The sequence below is a fragment of the Lolium perenne genome, chromosome 2 (assembly GCF_019359855.2).
Source record: "Lolium perenne isolate Kyuss_39 chromosome 2, Kyuss_2.0, whole genome shotgun sequence".
NCBI lineage: Eukaryota > Viridiplantae > Streptophyta > Magnoliopsida > Poales > Poaceae > Lolium > Lolium perenne.
In genome coordinates, this window is record NC_067245.2 from 288,152,782 (window position 1) to 288,174,478 (window position 21,697).

The 21,697-nt window shown below is 45.8% G+C and overlaps 2 protein-coding genes across 2 annotated transcripts; one reads left to right on the forward strand and one right to left on the reverse strand.

Annotated features, from left to right (window-relative positions):
- The first annotated feature begins 9,883 nt into the window (after positions 1-9,883).
- LOC127336325 (xyloglucan endotransglucosylase protein 7) lies at positions 9,884-11,330 on the forward strand. The gene is made up of 3 exons (XM_051363128.2): positions 9,884-10,355; positions 10,459-10,658; positions 10,765-11,330. The coding sequence occupies exons 1-3, from the start codon at positions 10,059-10,061 to the stop codon at positions 11,159-11,161; spliced, it is 894 nt and encodes a 297-aa protein (XP_051219088.1). The 5' UTR covers positions 9,884-10,058; the 3' UTR covers positions 11,162-11,330.
- A 2,399-nt stretch (positions 11,331-13,729) lies between these two features.
- On the reverse strand, positions 13,730-16,508 carry LOC127336324 (xyloglucan endotransglucosylase protein 7). Its single transcript, XM_051363127.2, has 3 exons — positions 16,227-16,508; positions 15,668-15,876; positions 13,730-14,405 (listed from the first exon to the last, which is right to left on the reverse strand). The coding sequence occupies exons 1-3, from the start codon at positions 16,506-16,508 to the stop codon at positions 13,958-13,960; spliced, it is 939 nt and encodes a 312-aa protein (XP_051219087.1). The 3' UTR covers positions 13,730-13,957.
- Positions 16,509-21,697: the final 5,189 nt, after the last annotated feature.

Sequence of the window (21,697 nt, forward strand, 5' to 3'; positions counted from 1 at the left end):
CAAGGTGGACGACGGCGAGCGCATCGACATGACAAAGGATGAGGTTAGGCTGGTCTTATCCACCGGCCTGACCATGTAGCTAGAACAAACCAATGAGCAAACATGGCGAGGCCGATCCTTGGGATCGGCCCCAAAGATCTATGGAGGAACATTACAAAGCCTTCATTGAGCAATTCAATATGGAGGCCGATTCCAGCAATCGGCCAAAATTATCCTCACCACATGTTCTGCTTGTGTTCAACATCGATCTACTAGGCAGCGGTCACGTCAGCGGATGAGAGTCAACACGAATCCTAACGGAGCCGACGTGCAACTGCAGTGCCTTGGTTAACCACAAAGCCGATATCTGCAGTCACCTGGCAGATTCGGCTCGGGGGGCATCTAATCAGATGAACAGGTGCAGATAAACATGTGTGCAGTGAAACATTGGGGGCCGATAGAAAAAATCGGCCGGTAAAAAAAAACATCACGATATACAGCCGATGCAAGGACATCGACTTTAGAACTAAGGAACAAAGCCGATGCACAGTCATCGACTCTAGTACAGTTACACAAGACCTACCGGCTACGTGCTCAAGGCTCAGATTTTCGCCAAGATGGTTTTCAGTTCGGCTTCAAGAACTTCTGTTTCCTTGGAGGGAATGTACAATGAGAGCAGCCTCGGCTGCAATGAGCCGATAACCCTTTGCGCCAGTTCAGCGGTAACATCAATTTGGCATGCAAGGCAGCCTCTTTCTCATTAAGCTGTTGGTGTGTCATCTACAACATCGGCGTTCAGCGGAAGAAAGCTGATCAATGGGGGCAAGTTTGGCTGACTTTTCCTGGTGGCTGTCTCAGAGTACCAGATTACCTGAGGTCAAAGCCTTTTTGTTTGATCTTTGTTTGATCTGTGCATCCTCGCTGATATTCTAGCCTTGATTAAGGCTCGGGGGGCAACTAACTTGGTAGATGCTCTATTTTTGGGAGCCGATTGGAGTTGCATCGGCTGGCCCTGCATCATGACCTTCTCCGAAAGCGGTGAGCTGTTTGCAGAAGGAGACTGGATTCTCAAAATAGCCGATGAACAGTCATCGGCTATAGGGTTGCGAAATATCATGGTCAGGTATCAAATCACAGTCTGAATTTGAGAAGTGCTTGACTGACGGTCTAATCGATATCTGAGTCCGGCTTCATGGGCGTCTAAGGAAGAAAAATCCGATACGTTGCTATCGGTCTTGGTGTGGCAAGCGGAAGGATTGAAATTGGATTAATTGAAAGATAAATTGGAAGAACAATTCTCATTAATTCAAAGGAGCGGCTTTACAGGAAAGAGCCGATGGCTCTCAAAAGGGGGATCTGGTGCCTAGTGCACTGCTACTACTAGTCCTACTCTACTAGTCGTCGCTGTCCTCATCGTCGCCATCGTCGATGTCGTCGGCGCTGCTCCCAGGAAGTTCCTCGTCGCTGCTGCCCCAGCCCTCGGCCGGAGCTTCGTCTTCCTCATCATCATCATCATCCTCGCTGTCCGCCCAAGAGCGGAAGCGCTTTGTCGGCGGGTATCCGATGGAGGAGGAGGATTCATCCTCCTCCTCTTCCTCCTCGTCATCATCATCGTCTTCGCTGTCCGCCCAAGCGCGGAATCGCTTTGCCGGCAGAAGCTTAGCGGGGGAGGAGGGGTCGCCCTCCTCCTTTTCCTCTTCTTCCCCTACTTCTTCTTCTTTCTCCTTCCCGTCGGAGGAGGTGGGTTTCACCCAGGGATGGAGGTCGTCTTCGCTTTCGCTTATCAGCTTCCCTTCGATGAGGAACTTGAGGTCGTCTTCCCCATCGGTCAGAGGCAGGTCGCCGTCTGGCACATGATCGGAGTTCCACTCCGGCTCGCTCGAGGAGAAGGACTGGAGGGAGAGGCCGGAGGAGACGGAGGAAGAGGAAGACATTGCTACAGGGAAAGAGGGTTTTTTCGGTGCCGATAGCTAGAACAGAGGAAGGGGATGAAGAGGGCTGATCAATCGGCGCAGTTAAATAAATAAGGAGCCTAGTGGAGATTTAATGCCATTGCAGTTTCCGAGGGAGTGATGCTAAAGCTATCAAATTTTGCAAGAGAAGTTGAGAAGACAAGGCATCATGATGAAGGATACTGCAACGTTTCTGCTCTGCCATGACATGACCCGACGAAGAAAAAGCAGAGTGATTTTGGAATTATCAATTCCAAAACCAGGGGGGCATGTGTTATTACCAGATTTTGGCCAAATCAGGAGATGGGCCGTAAGGGAGATGGGCTTGGAAGATCACATGTGGAAGATCTCTGAAGCGGCCTTGCACGAAGAGTTTGGGCTAGATTGCCCGTGTATCTGTAATATAGTAGATCGCATCTTAGATTAAAAGATAGAGTTTTACCCGTGCACGGTTAGGTGCACGCCTAAATTAGAAAGTCCCTTGGACTATAAATATGTATCTAGGGTTTATGAAATAAACAACAACCAACGTTCACCCCAAATCAATCTCGGCGCATCGCCAACTCCTTCGTCTCGAGGGTTTCATCCGGTAAGCATCATGCTGCCTAGATCGCATCTTGCGATCTAGGCAGTATAAGCTTCTTTGTTGTTCATGCGTTGCTCGTACTGAAGCCTTTTTGATGGCGAGCAACGTAGTTATCTTAGATGTATTAGGGTTAGCATTGTTCTTCGTATCATATGCTGTCGTAGTGCGACCCTTATGCATCTAGCCGCCCTTACACCTATCTTAGGTGTAGGGGCGGCACCCCGCTTGATCATTATTTAGTAGATCCGATCCGTTACGGTTGCTCCTTGTTCTTCAAGAATTAGTTTAATATCTGCAATAGTTAGGCCTTACAAAGGGTTGGAGGATCCAGCGGCGCGTAGGGTGTTGTTTGCTAGTCCTAGACAGGATGTTCCGAGGATCAACCTCGTGTTGGTTTTTAGGCCTTGTCTAGGATCGGCTTACGATCACCGTGCGTGGCCGCGAGGCCCAATCGTGAGTAGGATGATATGATTATGCGGTGAAAACCCTAAATCGTCGTAGATCGTTTTAGCTTTATCTTGATCAAGCAGGACCACCATATATTCGTGCACCTCGTACGAATCATGGGTGGATCGGCTCCTTGAGCCGATTCACAGGACAACCTGAGAGCCGATCGAGGCTCGTATTTAACGTTTACGTGTATGCCATGCAGGAAACTAAGCGAGGCATCTCCATCACCTTCCTGGCCAGGTATAGGTCAGGTGGCACGCCCTTGCACCAGCATCGGACGTGCGTGCCGGAGGCTTTGCGGGCCGTCGCTCGGAGGGACCAGGGCCAGCCGCAGCCCTAAGTTGTTCCCGGCTCTACTGTGTTGCCCGTCGCTGCTCGCCAGTGGGTTTCTGACCGCAACAGGGACTAATGGAAAATGTGTCTTTTGCCAAGATCATGTTTGTAGGGCTTGTGTTGAAGGAAAAATGCATGACTCCCCGCATCCAAGAAAGACTATTATCTCTTCCAAAGAGGATCTTGGAGCTCCTTCAAGTGGATCTCTTTGGTCCTACCACTTATGCAAGTCTTGGTCCGAAGAAACATTTCTTGGTGATTGTTGATGACTATTCAAGATATACTTGGGTTTATTTCCTCAATAGGAAAGATGAGACTAAACAAATCTTCATCGACTTTGCCATCGAGGTGCAACGTCAACACACCCTCACTATATTTGCAATAAGAAGTGACAACGGCTCCAAGTTCAAGAACTACACACTCAATGATTTTCTTAGTGATGAGGGGATAAGACATCAATATTCCGCTGCATACACCCCTCAACAAAATGGTGTTACAGAGAGGAAGAACTGGACACTTTTGGATATGGCAAGGTCTATGATTGCGGAGTAAAAAAATTCCGTTATAACTTTTGGGCCGAAGCCATCTCCACCAAATGTCATTCTTCAAACCGGCCCTATCTATGTAAGGGCTTGAACAAGACTCCATATGAAATACTCACCGGGAACAAGCCTAATATATCCTACTTCAAGGTGTGTGGGCGTCACTATTTCTATAAAATCAAAGGAGTTCATTTATCTAAATTTGCTCCTAAAGCTTTGGATGGTATATTTGTTGGTTATGGTGCCGAATCTCACACTTATAGAGTCTTTGACAAAGCCTCCGAGCTAATCATCGAATCTTGTAGTGCGAAGTTCGAGGAAAATGATGGCTCTCAAGTGGGGCAAGTTGATGTTTGTGCAAGTGATGAAATACCTCAAGAAGCCATAGTAAGAAAGGGTGTGGGATTTTTCCGCCCCATTGAGGAACACGTTATGGCGTCTTGGGAAGGACTATTCTCTACTATTTTGGAGCCCTCATCCTCACAACACCAACAAGCTCCAACTCTTGGAACTAATGATGCACCAACCCAAGCACAAGCACAAGATCCTCCCTCTAGTGAGCAAGATCAAGGAAAAGATCAATCAAGGATTCATGATGGCTCCAATGAGTATCCATTTGATATTTGTTACTCGCCAAATGATGTCCAAGATCAAGCTCATGATGTTGAGCAATCTCAAGAAATTGAGGAAGCTCAATTTGATGGTCAAGACAGGGACCCAAACGATCAAGTTGATCAAGTGATCCCTCCAAGGACTAGAAGGTCGAAGGAAGAGATTGAGGCCCATCGTATTGCTAGAAGAGATAGAACGTTGAAAATTCTTGAACACACTCATGATAAGGTTCTTGGTGATGTAAGAGCAAAAGTGTCCACAATAAGGCAATTGGCTAACTTTAGCAATCATCATACTTATATCTCCTTGGTGGAACCAAAGGAAGTATTTGAAGCTCTTGAAGACCCGGATTGGTTGGATGTTATGCACGATGAACTCAACAACTTCGAGCACAACAAAGTGTGGTCTTTAGTAGAGAAGCCAAAGGAGTGCCGCAATGTTATAGGCACTAAATGGATTTTCAAGAACAAGCAAGATGAGAATGGAATTATTGTGAGGAACAAGGCAAGATTGGTAGCTCAAGGTTCTCTCAAATTGAAGGAATTTACTTTGGTGAAACTTATGCTCACGTGGCTCGCCTTGAGTCCATCCGTATTCTTCTTGCATATGCATCACATCATAATTTTAAGTTGCAACAAATGGATGTGAAACGTGCTTTTCTTAATGGTCCTTTGCATGAAGAGGTTTATGTTAAGAAACCCCAGGGGTTTGAGGATCCCAACTTTCCTAACCATGTCTATAAGCTTGATAAAGCACTTTATGGTCTCAAACAAGCTCCTAGAGCTTGGTACGAGCACCTTAAAGAATTGTTGTTAGACCATGGGTTTGATGTTGGGCTAATTGATCCCACTCGTTTTACAAAGAGGGTCAACGGGGAGCTTTTCGTTTGTAAATTATATGTTGATGATACTATCTTTGGCTCTACTAACAAAGCTTTCAATGATGAATTTTCAAAGCTTATGACCGATAGGTTTGATATGTCTATGATGGGAGAGATAAGGTTATTTATTGGTTTTGAGATCAAGAAACTGAGAGAAGGGACTTTCATCAATCAAACAAAATATCTCCAAGACATGCTCAAAAGGTTCAAGATGAAGGATATGATGGGTGTAGCCACTCCTATGGTTACCAAATATCATCTTGCACTAGATCCCAATGGTAAAGAGGTGGATCAAAAGGTATATCGCTCCATGATTGGATCCTTGCTTTACCTTTGTTCATGTAGGTCGGATATAGTGTTGAGTGTTGGTGTGTGTGCAAGGTATCAAGCTTCTCCTAAAGAGAGCCACATGATTGCTCTCAAAATAATCTTTCTAAATTTGGTTGATACCCCAAGATATGTTCTTTGGTATCCTAAGGGCTCAAGTTTCTCTCTTAATGGATACACGGATGCGGATTGGGAGGGGGATAAGGATGATAGGAAATCAACCTCCGGGGCATACCAATTTCTTGGTAGGTCCTTGGTGTGTTGGTCTTCTAAGAAGCAAAATTGTATATCTCTCACCACCGCCGAAGCCGAATATGTTGCCACCGCAAGTGGATGCACTCAATTGTTATGGATGAGGCAAACTTTAAAAGAATATAGTGTCACTTGTGACAAAGTGCCTCTTTTATGTGACAATTAAAGTGCCATCAAGATTGGCTATAATCAGGTGCAACATTGAAGAACGAAGCATATTGAGGGAATCATTTCATAAGGGATCATGTTGCCCGTAGTGATATTGAGCTTTGTTATGTTCCTACCAAAGATCAACTTGCCGATATATTCAAGAAGCCTCTTGACAAAGCAAGGTGTTGCTATTTGAGGAATGAGCTAAATATCATTGAGTCGAAGAGTATAGCTTGACCATCTTGCAAACACACCTTGTTCTCAAAACTTTATTTGGTTTATATGTGGGCATGGAGATAGGGGGAGTGCGGTTTAAATTACTGAGCTATCCCTCCCCCATAATGCCAATAGTAAGAAATCATTCTCTTTATATCATATGTTGACATGTGAGATTCAATGACGAGTATTGGTTTTGGACCCAAGATATCTCTTCGCGGTGCCATACCATAACACTCATACATGGTGGCATATGCCACCACCCTCTTCTTTGAGAAGATTTGGTTCTATTTGGATCTTAATGGACTTTTTTGACCTCTTTATGATCTTATGGGAAATCACTCATGTTTGGTCTTTATTTGCTATGTTTGCAAATATGAGTGATAATGTACCATTCATCCTCGCGTAGTTTTCTTAACCCAAGCTTTAGCATATGAGTTCTAATGATATATTATCTTTGTGCACATGTTTCCAATCTTGAAACAAACCTGGCCATATTTTTTTGGGCACCAGAAGTTCCGGTCACACTGACCGGTGCTCCCGTCTACATACCTTTGGCTCGTCCTGTCGGTGCGCTGTTTTTTCTGGGACCGGAAGTACCACCGCTTACGGCCGGTACTACCGCCCGGACCGAATCTCACTTGAAGGGGGTCGGGAATAGGGAGACAGTTTTGTCTCCCCAATCGTTCCCAATCTCACATTTGCCCGTGGCTCTCTCCCACCCTTGTCGCTGGTGGCTGCACCGGCCGGATCCCCTCCCTCCGGCGACCCCTGTCGGATCTGCTCCTTGGGAGCTCTTTCCCTCCACCTCCTCTGCCATGGCTCCTCCCGGTTTGTGCTCTCTCCCTCTCTAGGTATGGGTTGACCTACTAGATGAACATAGGGCACAATGCTTGGTTTAGCTTCGGTAGAAATCACATCTATGATGTTCCCCTACTCGATCTAGTCTAGAAACTCGTTTTTGGGGTGGAAAATTTTGCCATTACTTCGGATCTGAGGAGAAACCGTGCTGCCATGGTGCGGCCGGTAGTACCGGTACTACCGACGCTTCTCCCCGAAACTTCCAGCTGTGTGATTTTTCCAGTTCTGAAACAAGTTTTCTGTCCAGATTTTGTTTTTGGCCTCCATTGATTGTGTGCACTTATCTACCTACATCTATCTCCTTCATACTATCTCAGGTGGTTCCAAGAGGAGGGGCAAGGATCAAGTTGAGGATGAGGAAGATATTGTGCGTCCATCCAAGCTCACGGCTCGACAAAAATTTGCTCAACGAGAAATGTCAAGACCTCCGCAAGCCGTGGCAAGAAGCCAACTCGTGTCTCCCTCAAGAACATGCCATATCTTGAGTACAAGGATCTGTGACGGGACAATCCATATCTCATTCCTCGAAACTCCAGAGTCACGGATTTGCGCTTCCATAACAAGACACAAGAGGAAATCTTCTATGAGATCTATGTTATCTTTAAGAAGGGTGTGGTCCCTCAGCATTCCATTGACACCGCAAAGATGGCCATGTCCTCGGAGTACTTTGGTGAGGCGTATGCTATGTGACAAGAGTTTGGGCTTTATCCTATCATGACACTCAACAAGGACTTTAGCGCTAACTGGGTTCGACCCTAAAGGACCATATGTCTAGGGCTGAACAAATTTGGCCCATTGGGTATAATTTAGGTACAGTTAACCTAACCATTGCATAGTGGGGAACCACATACCACCGTTACTACTACATTCGTTCTAAAATTAGTGCCTCAGTTTTATCTAAATACATGTATTACATTTTAGTTTTAGATATACCCGAATGTGGGAAAAAATTAAAACACTTATTTTAGAATCTAGGGAGTACTCTTGCTAGCTCCAGGCCGGGTGCTCCATTTTGAACATGCGCATCCCGAGCCTCGCGGGTCGGTATAGAGAAGTCTATGTAGAAATCAAGAAAGTCTCCCCCACCACTCAAGACGGTAAATACATATACTAGCATGTGGCTTCGGATTCTGTCGGTGATTTGCTTACTACGCGTGTCTGATCGAGGAGCATGGATCGATCTTCAGAAACCGTGTACCGCAGTTAGAGCATGTCTAACATGCTCCTTACTTTTCTGTCCCGTATAACGCTCGAATTTCGCCCCGTATAAAAAAGATGGTCGATCAGGCACCGCTCCGTCTAGCAGAACCCGTATTTGACCCCGTATATTTGTAAAGTTAAAACCCCGGGAAACTTTCATTCATAGTTCGTCGATCATACATAGAAATCGACGTACCTACATACATATAAAATGCGCGATCGGATCGCGACTTCTAGTCGGAGAGGTCGATGATGAAGCCATCGGCCTCCGCCTCCGCTTGCGCCTGCGCCGCCCGCGCCTCCGCCTCCTTCACGACGGCGATGGCCGCAGCCCTTTCTTCCTCCTCCGCCTTGTTCTTCTCGGCGGCGTCCTTGAGGGAGTCTTGAATCGCCTTCAAGAAGGCGGGGTCCTTGTCCTCGTCTTCCTCCTCCTCCTCGCCGGCGAGCGGGGCACCTCCGCCGCTGGTGCTCCCGATGGTCGCCCTCCACGCCTCGCTCACCCGGCGTTGGCGCTCCCACTCGGCGAGCCACGCCGAGAACTTCGGGCCGCTCATCGGCTTGAGCGGCGGGTCCTCGTGGTACCAGCGGCCGCCCCGCGTGAAGTCGCGGAGCTTCGCCGGGACGAACTCCCCGCCGTCGTACTTGCAGGCCGCGCGGCGGCTGCCGGCGGCGGGTCTTTTGCAAAAAAGCCGCCAGGCATCCTCCACGTTGTCCGGCGAGCGGGATCGCTTCGATCCACTCGCCGACGAGGCGGTACTACGGCGGCGGGAGTCCATGCTTGAGATTGGGTGGAATGCGGCGCAGGGTTGGGACGAATTGCTCGTCGGAGCAGGAGGAGGAGGCAGCGGCGCACGGCGGAGCTAGGGTTGCGAGTGAGGGGTTAACCCCTCACTCGCACCTACGCCCGGTATAAGTAGGGGGCGGAGGGGCCGATTTCCTGGGCCCCGTATTCCGCCGAAACGGGGCGGCCCGAATACGGGACCTGCTAGACGGTCCAAACCGCGCCTGCCCCGTATCTCGCCGAAATTTTACGGGGTGGGCGGGTTATAAGGGGCCTGTTAGACATGCTCTTAGCTTCACCAGTAGTACACTAGTACTAGCTAGTGCTTCTGTAAATAAGCAAGTTTGGACAGCTTCTAAACGCGCTTTCAGAAGTCTTTCAGGAAGCGCAACGTACGTTCCCAGTTGCAGCAATATGCTGCATGCCCAATCGAAGTTAACTTGGCGTCGCGTGCGACCAGCATTGCTTAGATCTTCCCAAGCCAGCCGTCCAATCTGCTGGCCGCGAGTGTTAGCTCTGAAAGTCAAAACAGCTCATGTCTTACATGGCGATTCCACTTTATTTTTTGACAAGTAGCGAATCTGAGTCGAGCCGTAGACAGTGCACGATCGAGGTCATTTCAGCAGCTAGCATCATAAGATATGAGTTTACCGAGATCTATCGCCAGCTGCCAGCTAACCTACGGTTCCCCATGCTCTCACACAAGAAGCAAAATCTGAAGTTCAGTTCTTCTCCATCTGCTGCAAGCATGTGCACGTCGCGTGCCGGGAGAGACGACCAGCCTATATACGCGCGAGAGCTCGCGTAGCGACCTAGCAACCTCGCGGGCAAGGGTGGGCATTCCGTTCCTCCCTTTCCCAGGTCGCTCCGCAGAACCTCCACTCCACTTCACTATCTATTCAGAGTTGCAGCTGGCAGATCGATCCCTTGGCTTGCAATGGCGTCATCGCCTTGTAGACCGAAGCACCGCTGCTGCGGCTTCCTAGGCGTAGCCTTGGCGTTCTTCCTTGCGGTGGAGGTGGCGGCGGCCGGCATCTGCAGCGAGATCGAGCTCCTATGGGGCGCGGATCGGACCTACTGCTTCATGGACGGCGACACCGAGGTGCAGGCAATGTCCCTCGACAAATCCCAGGGCTCCACCTTCAAGTCCAACCAAATGTACCTCTTCGCACGCATCGACGTCGACATCAAACTCGTCGAGGGCGACTCCGCCGGCACAGTCTGCACCATCTACGTAAGATCTACTACACTACTAACTTATCCATGTACCACTAGCTAGCTAGTGTATGGATTGGAGTTGACCTCTGACATGCATCGATCTGGAACTGACGATGCAGACCATCTCCGAGGAGGATTGGGACAACCACGACGAGATCGACTTCGAGTTCCTCGGCAACTCCACCGGCGAGCCTTACACGCTCCACACCAACATATTCGCCGGCGGCAAGGGCGGCCGGGAGATGCAGTTCAGGCTCTGGTTCGACGCCGCCGCAGACTTCCACACATACACCATCATCTGGAACCCCAGGCGCATCATGTAAGCAGGCTACCATGCACCCGGCCGCCACATTCCTTTCACGTACAGTTTGATATTGAGATGCCGTGAATAACTGTGTGTATGTATGTATGGCTCTGGGGTGCAGCATCCAGGTGGACGGGAAGACGATCCGGTCGTTCGACAACAACGAGGACCAGGGGGTGCCGTTCCCGTCGTGGCGGCAGCAGCGTGTGTATGGGAGCCTGTGGAGCGCCGAGGACTGGGCGACGCAGGGAGGGCGGATCAAGACGGACTGGTCGCAGTCGCCCTTCGTCTCCTACTACAAGAACTACAATGTCACCTGGTGCCGCCCCTCGCCCGGCGTGGCCTGGTGCGGCGACGAGCCCGCCGACTCCACCCTCTTCAACCTCAGCCAGCAGGACCTGATCGACCTGCAGTGGGTGCGCGACAACGGATGCGTCATCTACGACTACTGCGCCGACACCGTCAGGTTCAACGCCACCACCATGCCCAAGGAGTGCAAGCTACCCCGCAAACCCTGAAGATATATACAGCACGCGTTATGTTCAGCTGGTTATGCTGGTCGATCGATGGGGTTGAGCTAGCTCGTCGATCTACCTCGATTGATTGTTGAGTTCGATCCATAGTTCATTGATTATTTTTTGTAAATCTGAAGAAACAGGTAGTGCGTGCGGGCTTGGTTGATCTGGATCCGCCGGCCTCGATCCCCATTTCCTTCTCGATCGGACGAGTTTAGCTGTATCAAGATTGGGGTATGAGTGTATGAACCAGACACACACGCACACGCAGATGGATTTTTTTGGCGAAGATTCGCCGAGTCTGTATCGAAATTCGAAAATGATACTTATCATTAATTGGCACCATCTTTTTTGAAAGAGTGAATTCGACTTTTTACTTCCTAAGATCAATTTTGTGCCACTTTTACCCAATTTAACGGAAATTCCTAAAAACTACCCCATTTAGCATACTTTCTTCAATTTTTACCCTTTTATATATTTTGCCCCATCCTCGCCGGTGGGCCCCACTCAAAGTATGGTGTGGTGTGGCGTGTCCTAGTCAACTTCTTGAGCCGAGCCGAGCCGAGCCGATTTATTCAGGGCGTCACACCTTAGTTGGGTCGAGCCAGACCTGATCGTACCGGACGTGCCTGTTTAGGCAAACCAACCCACATCACAGTACCAATCCGATCACCCTCTAGCATCGCGCGAGAGAGAAAAACGTACAGAGGCAGACGACTAGGCAGGGCCGGTCCATACTTATGCGAGGCCCAGGTGCAAAATGAAAGCAATGGGCCCTCATTCACACAGAAATTATTGAAAGACTATATTTCAAGCTAAAAAATATCATATTTTATTAACAAAGTAATATTGAGTACATAGCATAGATCTATTATCTTTTGACTCTAAAAATAACAGCACAACAACACATACTAATTATTTGTCTGGGTCAAGGGAGGTAGTAAGGAACCATATTTAATGGTTTCACGAAAGATTGCTTGGGTAGGCTTGAAATGTATCAGCATATAACACCAAGCTTTGTACTAATTATATAATATTGTGCAAGTTAAAAAGATGCAATATCAACCTAGAACGAGGTGAGCTATAGTCACAGGCTCACTACATTTCCTATTTCACAAAGAACCAGAGAGCAGCAATAAGGTAAAAACCACAAGAAACTAGTATTAGACATGCGCTTAGCAGCAAACAAATAGTAGACCGTCATGTGCAGTTGTGACCAAAAATATTAAAGGTGAAAAGTTCACTTTGATTTTCTAAATTTAGCTATCCTCTACCTAATCCCTAGTTGGTTGTTGTTCAACAATTACTATGGTCAATTGCAGAGTCCCTGGAAGAACTACCAGCTCTAAAAAAAACTGAATAGCTCCTTTCTATGCAGATCTTGACTGCATGAGCTGAAGAAGATAAGAGGGGAGGAAGGGGCGAGGCGGCCAGCACAACTTTACCTCTCTAATCCGAGCTATTTGATTGGAAACTAATAGAACCCGTCAAGAATTGAAGGGAAGAGAAGTTTATGGAACGATGGAACTGCATCCATCAGCGACGGGGCTGTTCTGGTAATTTGGGGGAGGAGGAGATGAGTCGTCAGTCGAGATGGAAGAGCACAGACCGATTGATTTTTTTCCTTCAGGAGAGACAGAAGTGAGAGACAGAAGTGAAGCGATGGATCGATTGGTGTGCTCCTGGGCGTGCTGATCAGCGTGGGCTGTACATGGGAATTTTACTTAGAACAACTACCTGGTACCTGGGTTGGGGCCCCTGGCTCGCTGGGGCCCAGTGCGGACGCACTGTTTGCCCGGCCTGTGGGCCGGCCCTGCGACTAGGGTGCTAGTTCACCGCGTGGCCGGTGATAAGGGGCGATCACTGGAGAAATAGATGGTTCACCGATAGCCTGTTTTGTCCCAGGTGTTACCACTATGATTTAGCTATATATACTCTCCCAATGTAGGGCTCTTTGCTCCGGTTATTTTGCCCCAACGAGAGTGAGTTTAGAGTGAATCTAATGGTAGTGATCAATGCTTACAAGATTGAACCTTTCGTGAATTATTATTACAGAGTGTATTGCCATTAGGTTCCATTTTTAATTTCTTAGATCGAGACTAGATCTGAATTGGCAACGCTAAGGCAAACTTCAGAAAGCAAAAGTAGTTCAGTTAACTCTCAACTGTTTCATCGATGGGTATACCTGTAGTACACAGTTTAGATCATAAACATGCAGACCATATATAAGGTGCCTGAACATTTTTCTTTGAGTGAAAGCTTTCAATCATTTGTTTCTAGGATGATTAGATGTGTGTTGAAGTTGTACTTGACTACGGCATGATTTTTTTAGTTGCAATAGACATAAATGTGTGAATCTGATTTTTGTGTACAATGCAAATTACGTGTGTAAACTGCAGCCACTAATGATTGCTAATTTTAAATTTTCAGAGATGGCTCAAGCCACTAATATAGAAAAGGGTAAAAAATGGAAGAAATTATGCTAAATGAGGTAGTTTTGAGGAATTTCTGTTAAATTGGGTAAAAAATGACACAAAACTAACCTTACAAGGTAAAAAGTGAAATTCACTCTTTTTGAAAAAACAAGATTGGCACCATCTTAATTAGCTTCTGTACGCGAATCACTGGGTGGAAAGTTACAACGGGGACAGGTTTCCTGAACCATTCTTATCGATGATTCGCTACAGAAACTCCTTCGAAATTCCCCGGCCGTACATCTATCTATATACGGTATACGTCACGTCTCAGTGGCAAGACTGGGCACGAACACAAACACCCTACGCCTGTCTGGTACACGTCTTATGTGCTAGCACGGCCGCCGGAGCCGAGCTGGTCGATGTCGCACTCGGCGGGGCGGCCCATGTTCCAGGGGTCCTCGCAGTAGTCCATGACCATGTACTTGTCCCGTGCCGACGCCATCGCGCGCTCGCCGTCCGGCCCCAGCCGCCGTGTCATCCACCCGCCGTCGTGTCCCGACACAGCGTTGGTCGGGCAGCAGAAGGTAGGCGCGCCACCGTTGTCGCTCGCCGGCGAGGAGGAGACGCAGGCGCTGGCGGTGCCGTAGGTCCGGTAGGAGGCGACGAAGGGCGCGTGCGACCAGTCGGTCTTGTCCCGGCCGCCGCGCGTGGCCCAGGCGCTGCCGTCCCAGATGGTCGCGTGCACCTTCATCGCCTGCCGGCTCAGGTACGGCAGGCCCAGCGACTCGTGGTTGCTGAAGACTCGCACCGGCGTGCCGTCCACCGAGAAGCTGAAAATAGAGCAACGGAAGAAAGAAGTGTTAGAAACAGAGTGTTGCATTATTTCGATCAGTGCAGTGCAGTGCAGTGAGATGCGATGCATGGATGGGAAACAGAGCATCGGGAGTGTTAGAAACAGAGTGTCTTGAGATTAGCAGAGCATCTGATGCATTAATTCGATCGATCACTGCAGCCATTGCAGCAAGTTTTGATGCATGGATTGGGCCAGCTGGAGGCTGGTTATCAAATTTGGCGAGATTTGATTCAGATGTTGGAAAACAATTTTAGGGAGAATCTACAGTACAGTACGTATTTGACTTTTTTTTTTTGCTATTTGCTTCCTTGAAGAATTAGTTTAGATGCTAAGTTGACATTCATGTTACCTATGTAGGGTTTGTCATGTGCGTCCTTACGTTTTCCCTGGCACTGTCTAGGTTTAAAAGAACACTGCTACTACTAGTTGGGTCATGTTCTCGTGCTTCGAAATATGCCGGACGCGGCTAATTAAGACCTCTATCAGAGCAGCTTTAGAATGATTTGGCTGTAGAGTCTCGAGAAAACTAGTAGAGTATCTCCTCTCTCCCAGATCCAGTGAAGTAAAGCAAGTTACTGGTCAAGTCTTGGTACTACACTTTTAGGCTCCAAACCGACGGCGAGAGGTTCTGAACATATTTTTACTCTCTTTAATCCAAAATAGGTGTCATGGTTTAGTTCAACGTCATTCAAATTTGATCATGGGGAGTATAATTTTTTTTGGACAAAAGTATGAACTGTTCTTCATAGTCCCTATCCCTGTACTTTTCTTTTGTAAACCCTCCCTCACAAAAAAAAAACGAAAAGCAGCTGTCTCGGTTTGTCAAAAAAAAATGTGAAGAAAAACATGGGCCCATAGCAGTTCTCAGAGGGGAAAAAAGGCAGGCCTGATTCGTGAAGCCCACTCATGCATGTATACGATTTTACGGGCCGTGAGGTTAAATTTAAAATGGACCGGAGGGACCGCGCGTAGAATATTAGACCGATACGAATTGCTGTCCCCTTTTTTTTGAGAAAAAATTGTTGTCCCTTGGTGTAATGGTCTTGGTGTACTTATCGGCCATTCTGCATCCTTCTTTCCATAGCTTGGCGCAGACAACACGACGTTAGAATGGAATAGTATAGTTTATATAAAAAAGAATGGGATAGTGTATGCAGTATATGAACGTGTTAGGTATGCGAATGATTCAGATGCTTGCATGCTGGTCATGTTGATCGATCAACACGTAGCAGTACTTACATGATGTTGAGAGGGTTCCAGAGGATGGTGTAGTTGTGGAAGTCCTGCGTGGGGTCGAACCAGAGGTATGAGCGCTGCTCCCTGTTGCCCACGCCCTGCGCGAACACGTTGGTCTGCAGCAAGTACGGCTCGCCGCTGACGTTGCCCAGGAACTCGAAGTCGATCTCGTCGTGCCCGTCCCCCGCCGCCGTCGGGTCCTTGGACGTCAGCTGCATATGTAGGCATGCAAGTCAGTCAAAATACGTATATATATGGCCAGCCAGAACACGTCAAACTAAGACAAATAGCGTGCTTTGCTTGTTTAAAATTCAGAGGAGGTGCACGGTTTGGCATGCATGTACGCGTGTAAAATTCAAATGTGATGTGTGTTAAATTCAAAGAAAGTGTGAGTTCGCGCGTGTGTGTAAAAATCAAAAGAAGCTTCCTGTAAGAAAATTTGAAAAAATCAAAGGAAGTTTGATTTCGCATGCATGCACGCACGCACGCATGATCATCGACATGTTCAACGGAAGAAGCAAATGGTACAGGAGTGGTAGATGGTTCGTTGATGTGGGCTTACGTAGAAGGTGGTGACGGTGCCGGCGGAGTCGCCGGGCACGAGCTTCATGGCCATGGTGAACTCGCCGAAGAGGAAGGCGTCCCTGGACTGGAACCCGGACCCGGACACGTTGTTGAGGGTGAGCGACACCACCCGCCCGTCGTCGATGACATTGACGCGCCGCTCAGGGTGAGGGTCGTCGCCCCACACCACCTCGAAGTTCTCGTAGAAGCCGCCGCCGGCGCTCGCCAAGCTCGGGCACGCCGCGAGACAGCATGCAACGACCATCGCCGCCGCAGCCATGGCCGGAGTGAAGAGAATAATCCTCGGCTGCATCTTGCACGTACGTACGTATACGTTGAGCTTATTTAGCAAACAAGTGTGCTCAGCTTTGTTGGCGCGAATTGAATGAAGAACACGAAGGAAGTATATACGATCGAGAATAGGAGGACCGCGCCCTGCTTTATACTGCTCAGGACTGAGAGATGCGTGCCCGACTTATGCATGTCGACTGAGTCACGAAGGTGCCGTTGCGTACGTGCGCAACGCTGGTTGCTTGGGCTGGCGCGACCGGACGCCTAACCGGCCTGTCATGCTATAGCTGGAAGTCGAGATCCTGTCGACTCCCACTCGCGTGGAGTTTCTTATTTTTTTTCAGGCAATTATTAAGTCGTTATTACTTACGTGGCTATCCATACAACTTACGCAACGTACATGGCTCCGCTAGCGGTGATATGGGACGTAAGTTGCGGTTATTGTCCAAGTATGTGTGTCAAGTTAACTGCGACAGCAAATGATTCGCAAAAAAGAAAGAAATTAGTTTCAGCAAATGGCTGGATGCTTACATAGACATACGGGTCACTCTTGCATCCGCCGGATGCACTACACATGATGTAAGGATATGGTAGGAGGACTTTTGGAGCTTCTGAGATCACACATGCACGTCATAATATATACTCTATCCAATCCTTGGAACTTTGACTGTTGGTAAGTTGCAAACAATTATAAAATTGCAGCACTATTTTTTCATGGGAAATTTGGTGATACGTTTTGCAGTTGGCACGGATCTGAAGATTTTGTTGTACAATATCCGTATCAATTAATCAATGTTCGTGAGTTCGAATACTTCCATAGTGAAGTAGAGTAGCTTGTGTTGGAGCGAGAAGGAAGGAGAGAATATATACATGGAGATGCGTACCCGACTTATGCATCTCAACTCACTGAAGTGTCAAGCAGGTAACGTATGTACCGTGCATGCGTGCGTGGCTCTGGTCGGTCGTTGGGTGGCGCGTCTGAACGCGCTGCGCGCGGCACCAACAGGACTGGAAGTCGATCTAGTCGGCTCTCCCACCATTTCTTAATTTTTAAGGCAACTAATTAAGTCGTTACGTGGCTATCCATAAAACTTACGTGGTTCTAATTCAGTACAAGTGTTAAGTTTTTTTTTTTGTTTTTTTAGGGAGCAAGTGCTAAGAATATTACAGCAAATGGATGGATGCTTAAATAGACGGGTCTCTGGTATATCTGATGGATGTAAATACATGCATGGTCGGGGGATTTCTGAAGCTTCTAACGTCACACTGTGCATTATAATGTAAATTCATTCATAAGATATGTGCTTATTGCAGATGGACAAATTAACCTCCCAATTATAATTTTGGCAGTTGCTATATTATAAAGTGATACAAGAAAATAATGGGATATTGATAATATGTACTATTTACACTTAATAGATCTAATGATTATTGTTTATATATTTGAACCGGTGAACAATACATGAAATATGCATGCCTACACACATGTTCTAGAAAAATTTATCCAGTTTTCATCCTTCAAATGTCGATCAACCAAGTTTTGTTTTTTTAACATGATTCTACGAAACCAATTATTTTCCAGCATCCATCTTACAATTGTAATTGAAGTCAGACATAACTTTTTCTACAGCTAGCATTATGTGATATGCCATGCATGCGCATTAGTCCGGCACAGGCGAAGTAACATAAATTAATGTGCTTTCATAGCAGAAGACTCACTTATCTTTTCTAGTCCAAACTCGACAAGTATGAATACATTTTCATCTTTTTTTTGATGTGATCTTCAACTCGGTTTTTAAAGTATCCGTTAGTTCGGGAGTTAACCCTATTAACACACACCGGTGTTAATGTTTTAACATAAAGTTAATATGTGTTGCATATTTTCACTAACACCTATGAGTAAACTAATTAAAGTTAAGTTGAAATGACAGTTAAGTGGATCGGGGTTGACCCATAATATTTTTGATTGTTCAAGCTAAAATAATAATTTGAATTAAAATTTTATAGTTGTCGATCTTAACCATCATATTTTCTTTTGCTTAAATAGCCTTAATAACCATCATATGTAACTTTTTTTTTTGTTATAGATTGTTGTGTGGATCATGGAAAATTCCATTTTTACGTGTTGTGCTAAATTCAACTTGTATCTTGTAATAAATCGTAGATTGGTTTTTCTCCTTTTCGAGAAACTGGTGCCTTTATAAGATCTTCAAATGAAAACAACTAAATGTGCATTCGTCAAGTTTCACGAAAAATCAATATTTTTTGTGGTCTATGTAAAAAAGAGAAAATTTATCTTGTAAAAAGCATTATTTTTAGGACTGAGTTTTCTCTCTTTTACACACGTCACATGACAAGTTCATTTTTATGAAACAACTTTGTGAGCGCGTAGCACGTGAAGATGTACGTGAGAATTTTTCGTTTTAATTTTTTTGAAATTTAAAATATGTGTAAGATGAAATTCAAAATAGAGGGAGCATATGCTCCCATGTTCCAAAACACCACTCCCTGCACTTATATATTGAATAATGTGTGTGCATATGTTATAGTAACTTTTAATATTTTCAGATATCTTGGTTTAGGTCCTTAAAATACCATCTAGCTAACAATATTTTCGTGTTGGTTTTTACGTAGGATTAGGTACGTAACTTTACAAACTTTACAGTAACTTAGAGAGTACAAATAAAACTGCTGGCGTGATTTATGAAGATTTCCCGTGGTCAAATAAAAAATAAAAATGCAATTTCAAACAAATTCTGTTGCCAGATTTTTCAATAAAAATGCTTGAAGTTATCACATATATTTCAATGCAACCTACTGAGGCTCCATCGGAGAGAAACTAGCAGCCGCCGGTGAGAGACAAGTTCATCCATTCACAATTACCTCACGTTCTAGGCTTAGTTTCACTCAAAATTTGTAAAGTTTGACTGAGAATGAAAAAATATCAACATTTATAATATCAAACGAATATAATTTGAAAATATATATTATCATGATTCTAATACAATAGATTATATATTGTAGATTTTAATATGTTTTCCTAAATATTTGATCAAACTTTACAAAAATTGACTTTCACTAGACCCATAATGCGAGATAAATGTCATGGAGGGAGTACCTAAAGGGGCTGCCGCGGATTGGATTGGATTGTTCATATGTGATACACATCATTGGTTTGTGGTGTGGAATTACTTTAAATTAGTGCTTCGATTAATTTATAGATATTCAATAGTCTTTTATAGGATATTCAATAGCTTGTTTCACGAGGATATTCAATAGTATGTAGGTGTAGTGAATAATAACACTATGATAAGAATTTTTATTATAGTATTTGGGGCTCTCCTTCTTGGAGGCCGGCCAATGGAGTTGGTCTTGTTTGCCTGGTCTATAGAGTATAGACCGCCTAGGGAGGAGTTATAATTTAGAAATATACGTGCATACTTTTTTGTATATAAATTTAGCCTAGCATCTATTTTTGGATGGTTATATAGAACAATGCATCCAATAGGTAATCTGAAGATCATTAATTGGCCATTTCACGCATCGAGCTCATCTTGTATTCCGTATTCTTGAGATCCACTCCCCCCCCCCCCCCCATCTTATATTTTTCCGATAAAGGACGCTTTATTACTCCATTTTTTTAAGCATTACACCCGGCCTCTGCATAACGAGGATGCGCACAACCGTCCAAACGAAGCAAGTTCCAAAAAGCGAAAAACACAACTAACGTTACATGTATCAACAAGATACTGCATCAACTCCTACAGCGATGGTGGACCAATCCTGAGATTATGTTGCCACCTATGTTGGATAATAATATACCTCGCCGCGTCCTCCAACCGTGTAGAGACCTCCATAAATAGGTCGCGGTTCTCCATAAGCTGAAGAGACGATCTTGAACGGAGCAAAGTACTACACCGGCAGATGACCTGCATAAGAAAAGACTTTTTATCATTAAAAATAACATTATTTCTACATAGCCAAAGCGACCAAATAATGGCAAGCGTTGCCACCCTATTAAGTATTTTGAACCATTGATCCACCCCATTAAGCCAATTGCCGAATATATTAGCAATGCTCTGTGGTGGATATAAGGTATAACCTATTTGGATGATTGGTCATATAGATCTCGCAAACTCACACTGGAAAAATAAATGTTCTATAGTCTCATCATGATGACAAAAGACACACTTCTTACTTCCTTGGCAATTGCGCTTAGCGATGTTGCCCTTGGTAAGGATAACCCCTCGATGAAGATACCATGCAAAAATCTTTGTTTTCAGTGGTATCTTCAGCTTCCAAATTTTCTTTTTATTAATAACCGGCTGTGAATATTGGATCAAAGCTCCATACATAGAATCCACAGAGAATTTATCATTCTCATTAAGATTCCAGCGAAACTCATCTGGCCCGGGTGATAATTGAATGAATGTTAAGCGCTGAAGAAGTGCATTCCAATTGTGAAGCCTAATCCTGTCAAGATCTGTTATGAACGACATGTTTGGTGGAGAAGAGTCCATAACCTTAGCTAGGGTTTCACCTTTGTGTCAAACAATATTGTAGAGAGCTGGATATTGTTTCGAAAGAGTGGCATTTCCTAGCCATTTGTCGTCCCAAAACCTAATCTTAGATCCATCTTTAAGTTGATGTAAGACATTATTAAAAACGTTGACCAACGGGGGAATGATCTCTTCCTTCGTAATACGTTGTTATGTAGGATGAGACTCACCCCGCAGATGGATGCTAGGATGATAACCCGGTTTAAAGTCCGTCCCTCCCAGCGAAATTACCGCGAGATGGGGATTTGAATCTGAGTGGGCTGGCTACGCACTCGCTAGCGTTGCCACTGTGCTAGTTCTCAATGTAAGACATTATTACAAATCAACCAATATAAGTTGTAGTATTTAACTATTTATGGGGGAGGGAGCATTAAATACTAATAATATCTAAGAGGTCTCACTCTCGCCTCGCCATTTTTTAGATTGATCTAGCTATGCTAAATGGGTGTACGTTGCAGTCAGGATGGGGCTGTTATTTGTCATCATCTACACGGAAATAGCTCATGGTCACCGGATTCTTCCCGGTTGTAAGTTCAAACTGCCGGTCGGCCGCGGCCGATATGGCTCTGCTTTTGTTGCTTGCGCGTGCGTTTTACATGGACGGAGATCGAGCACATAC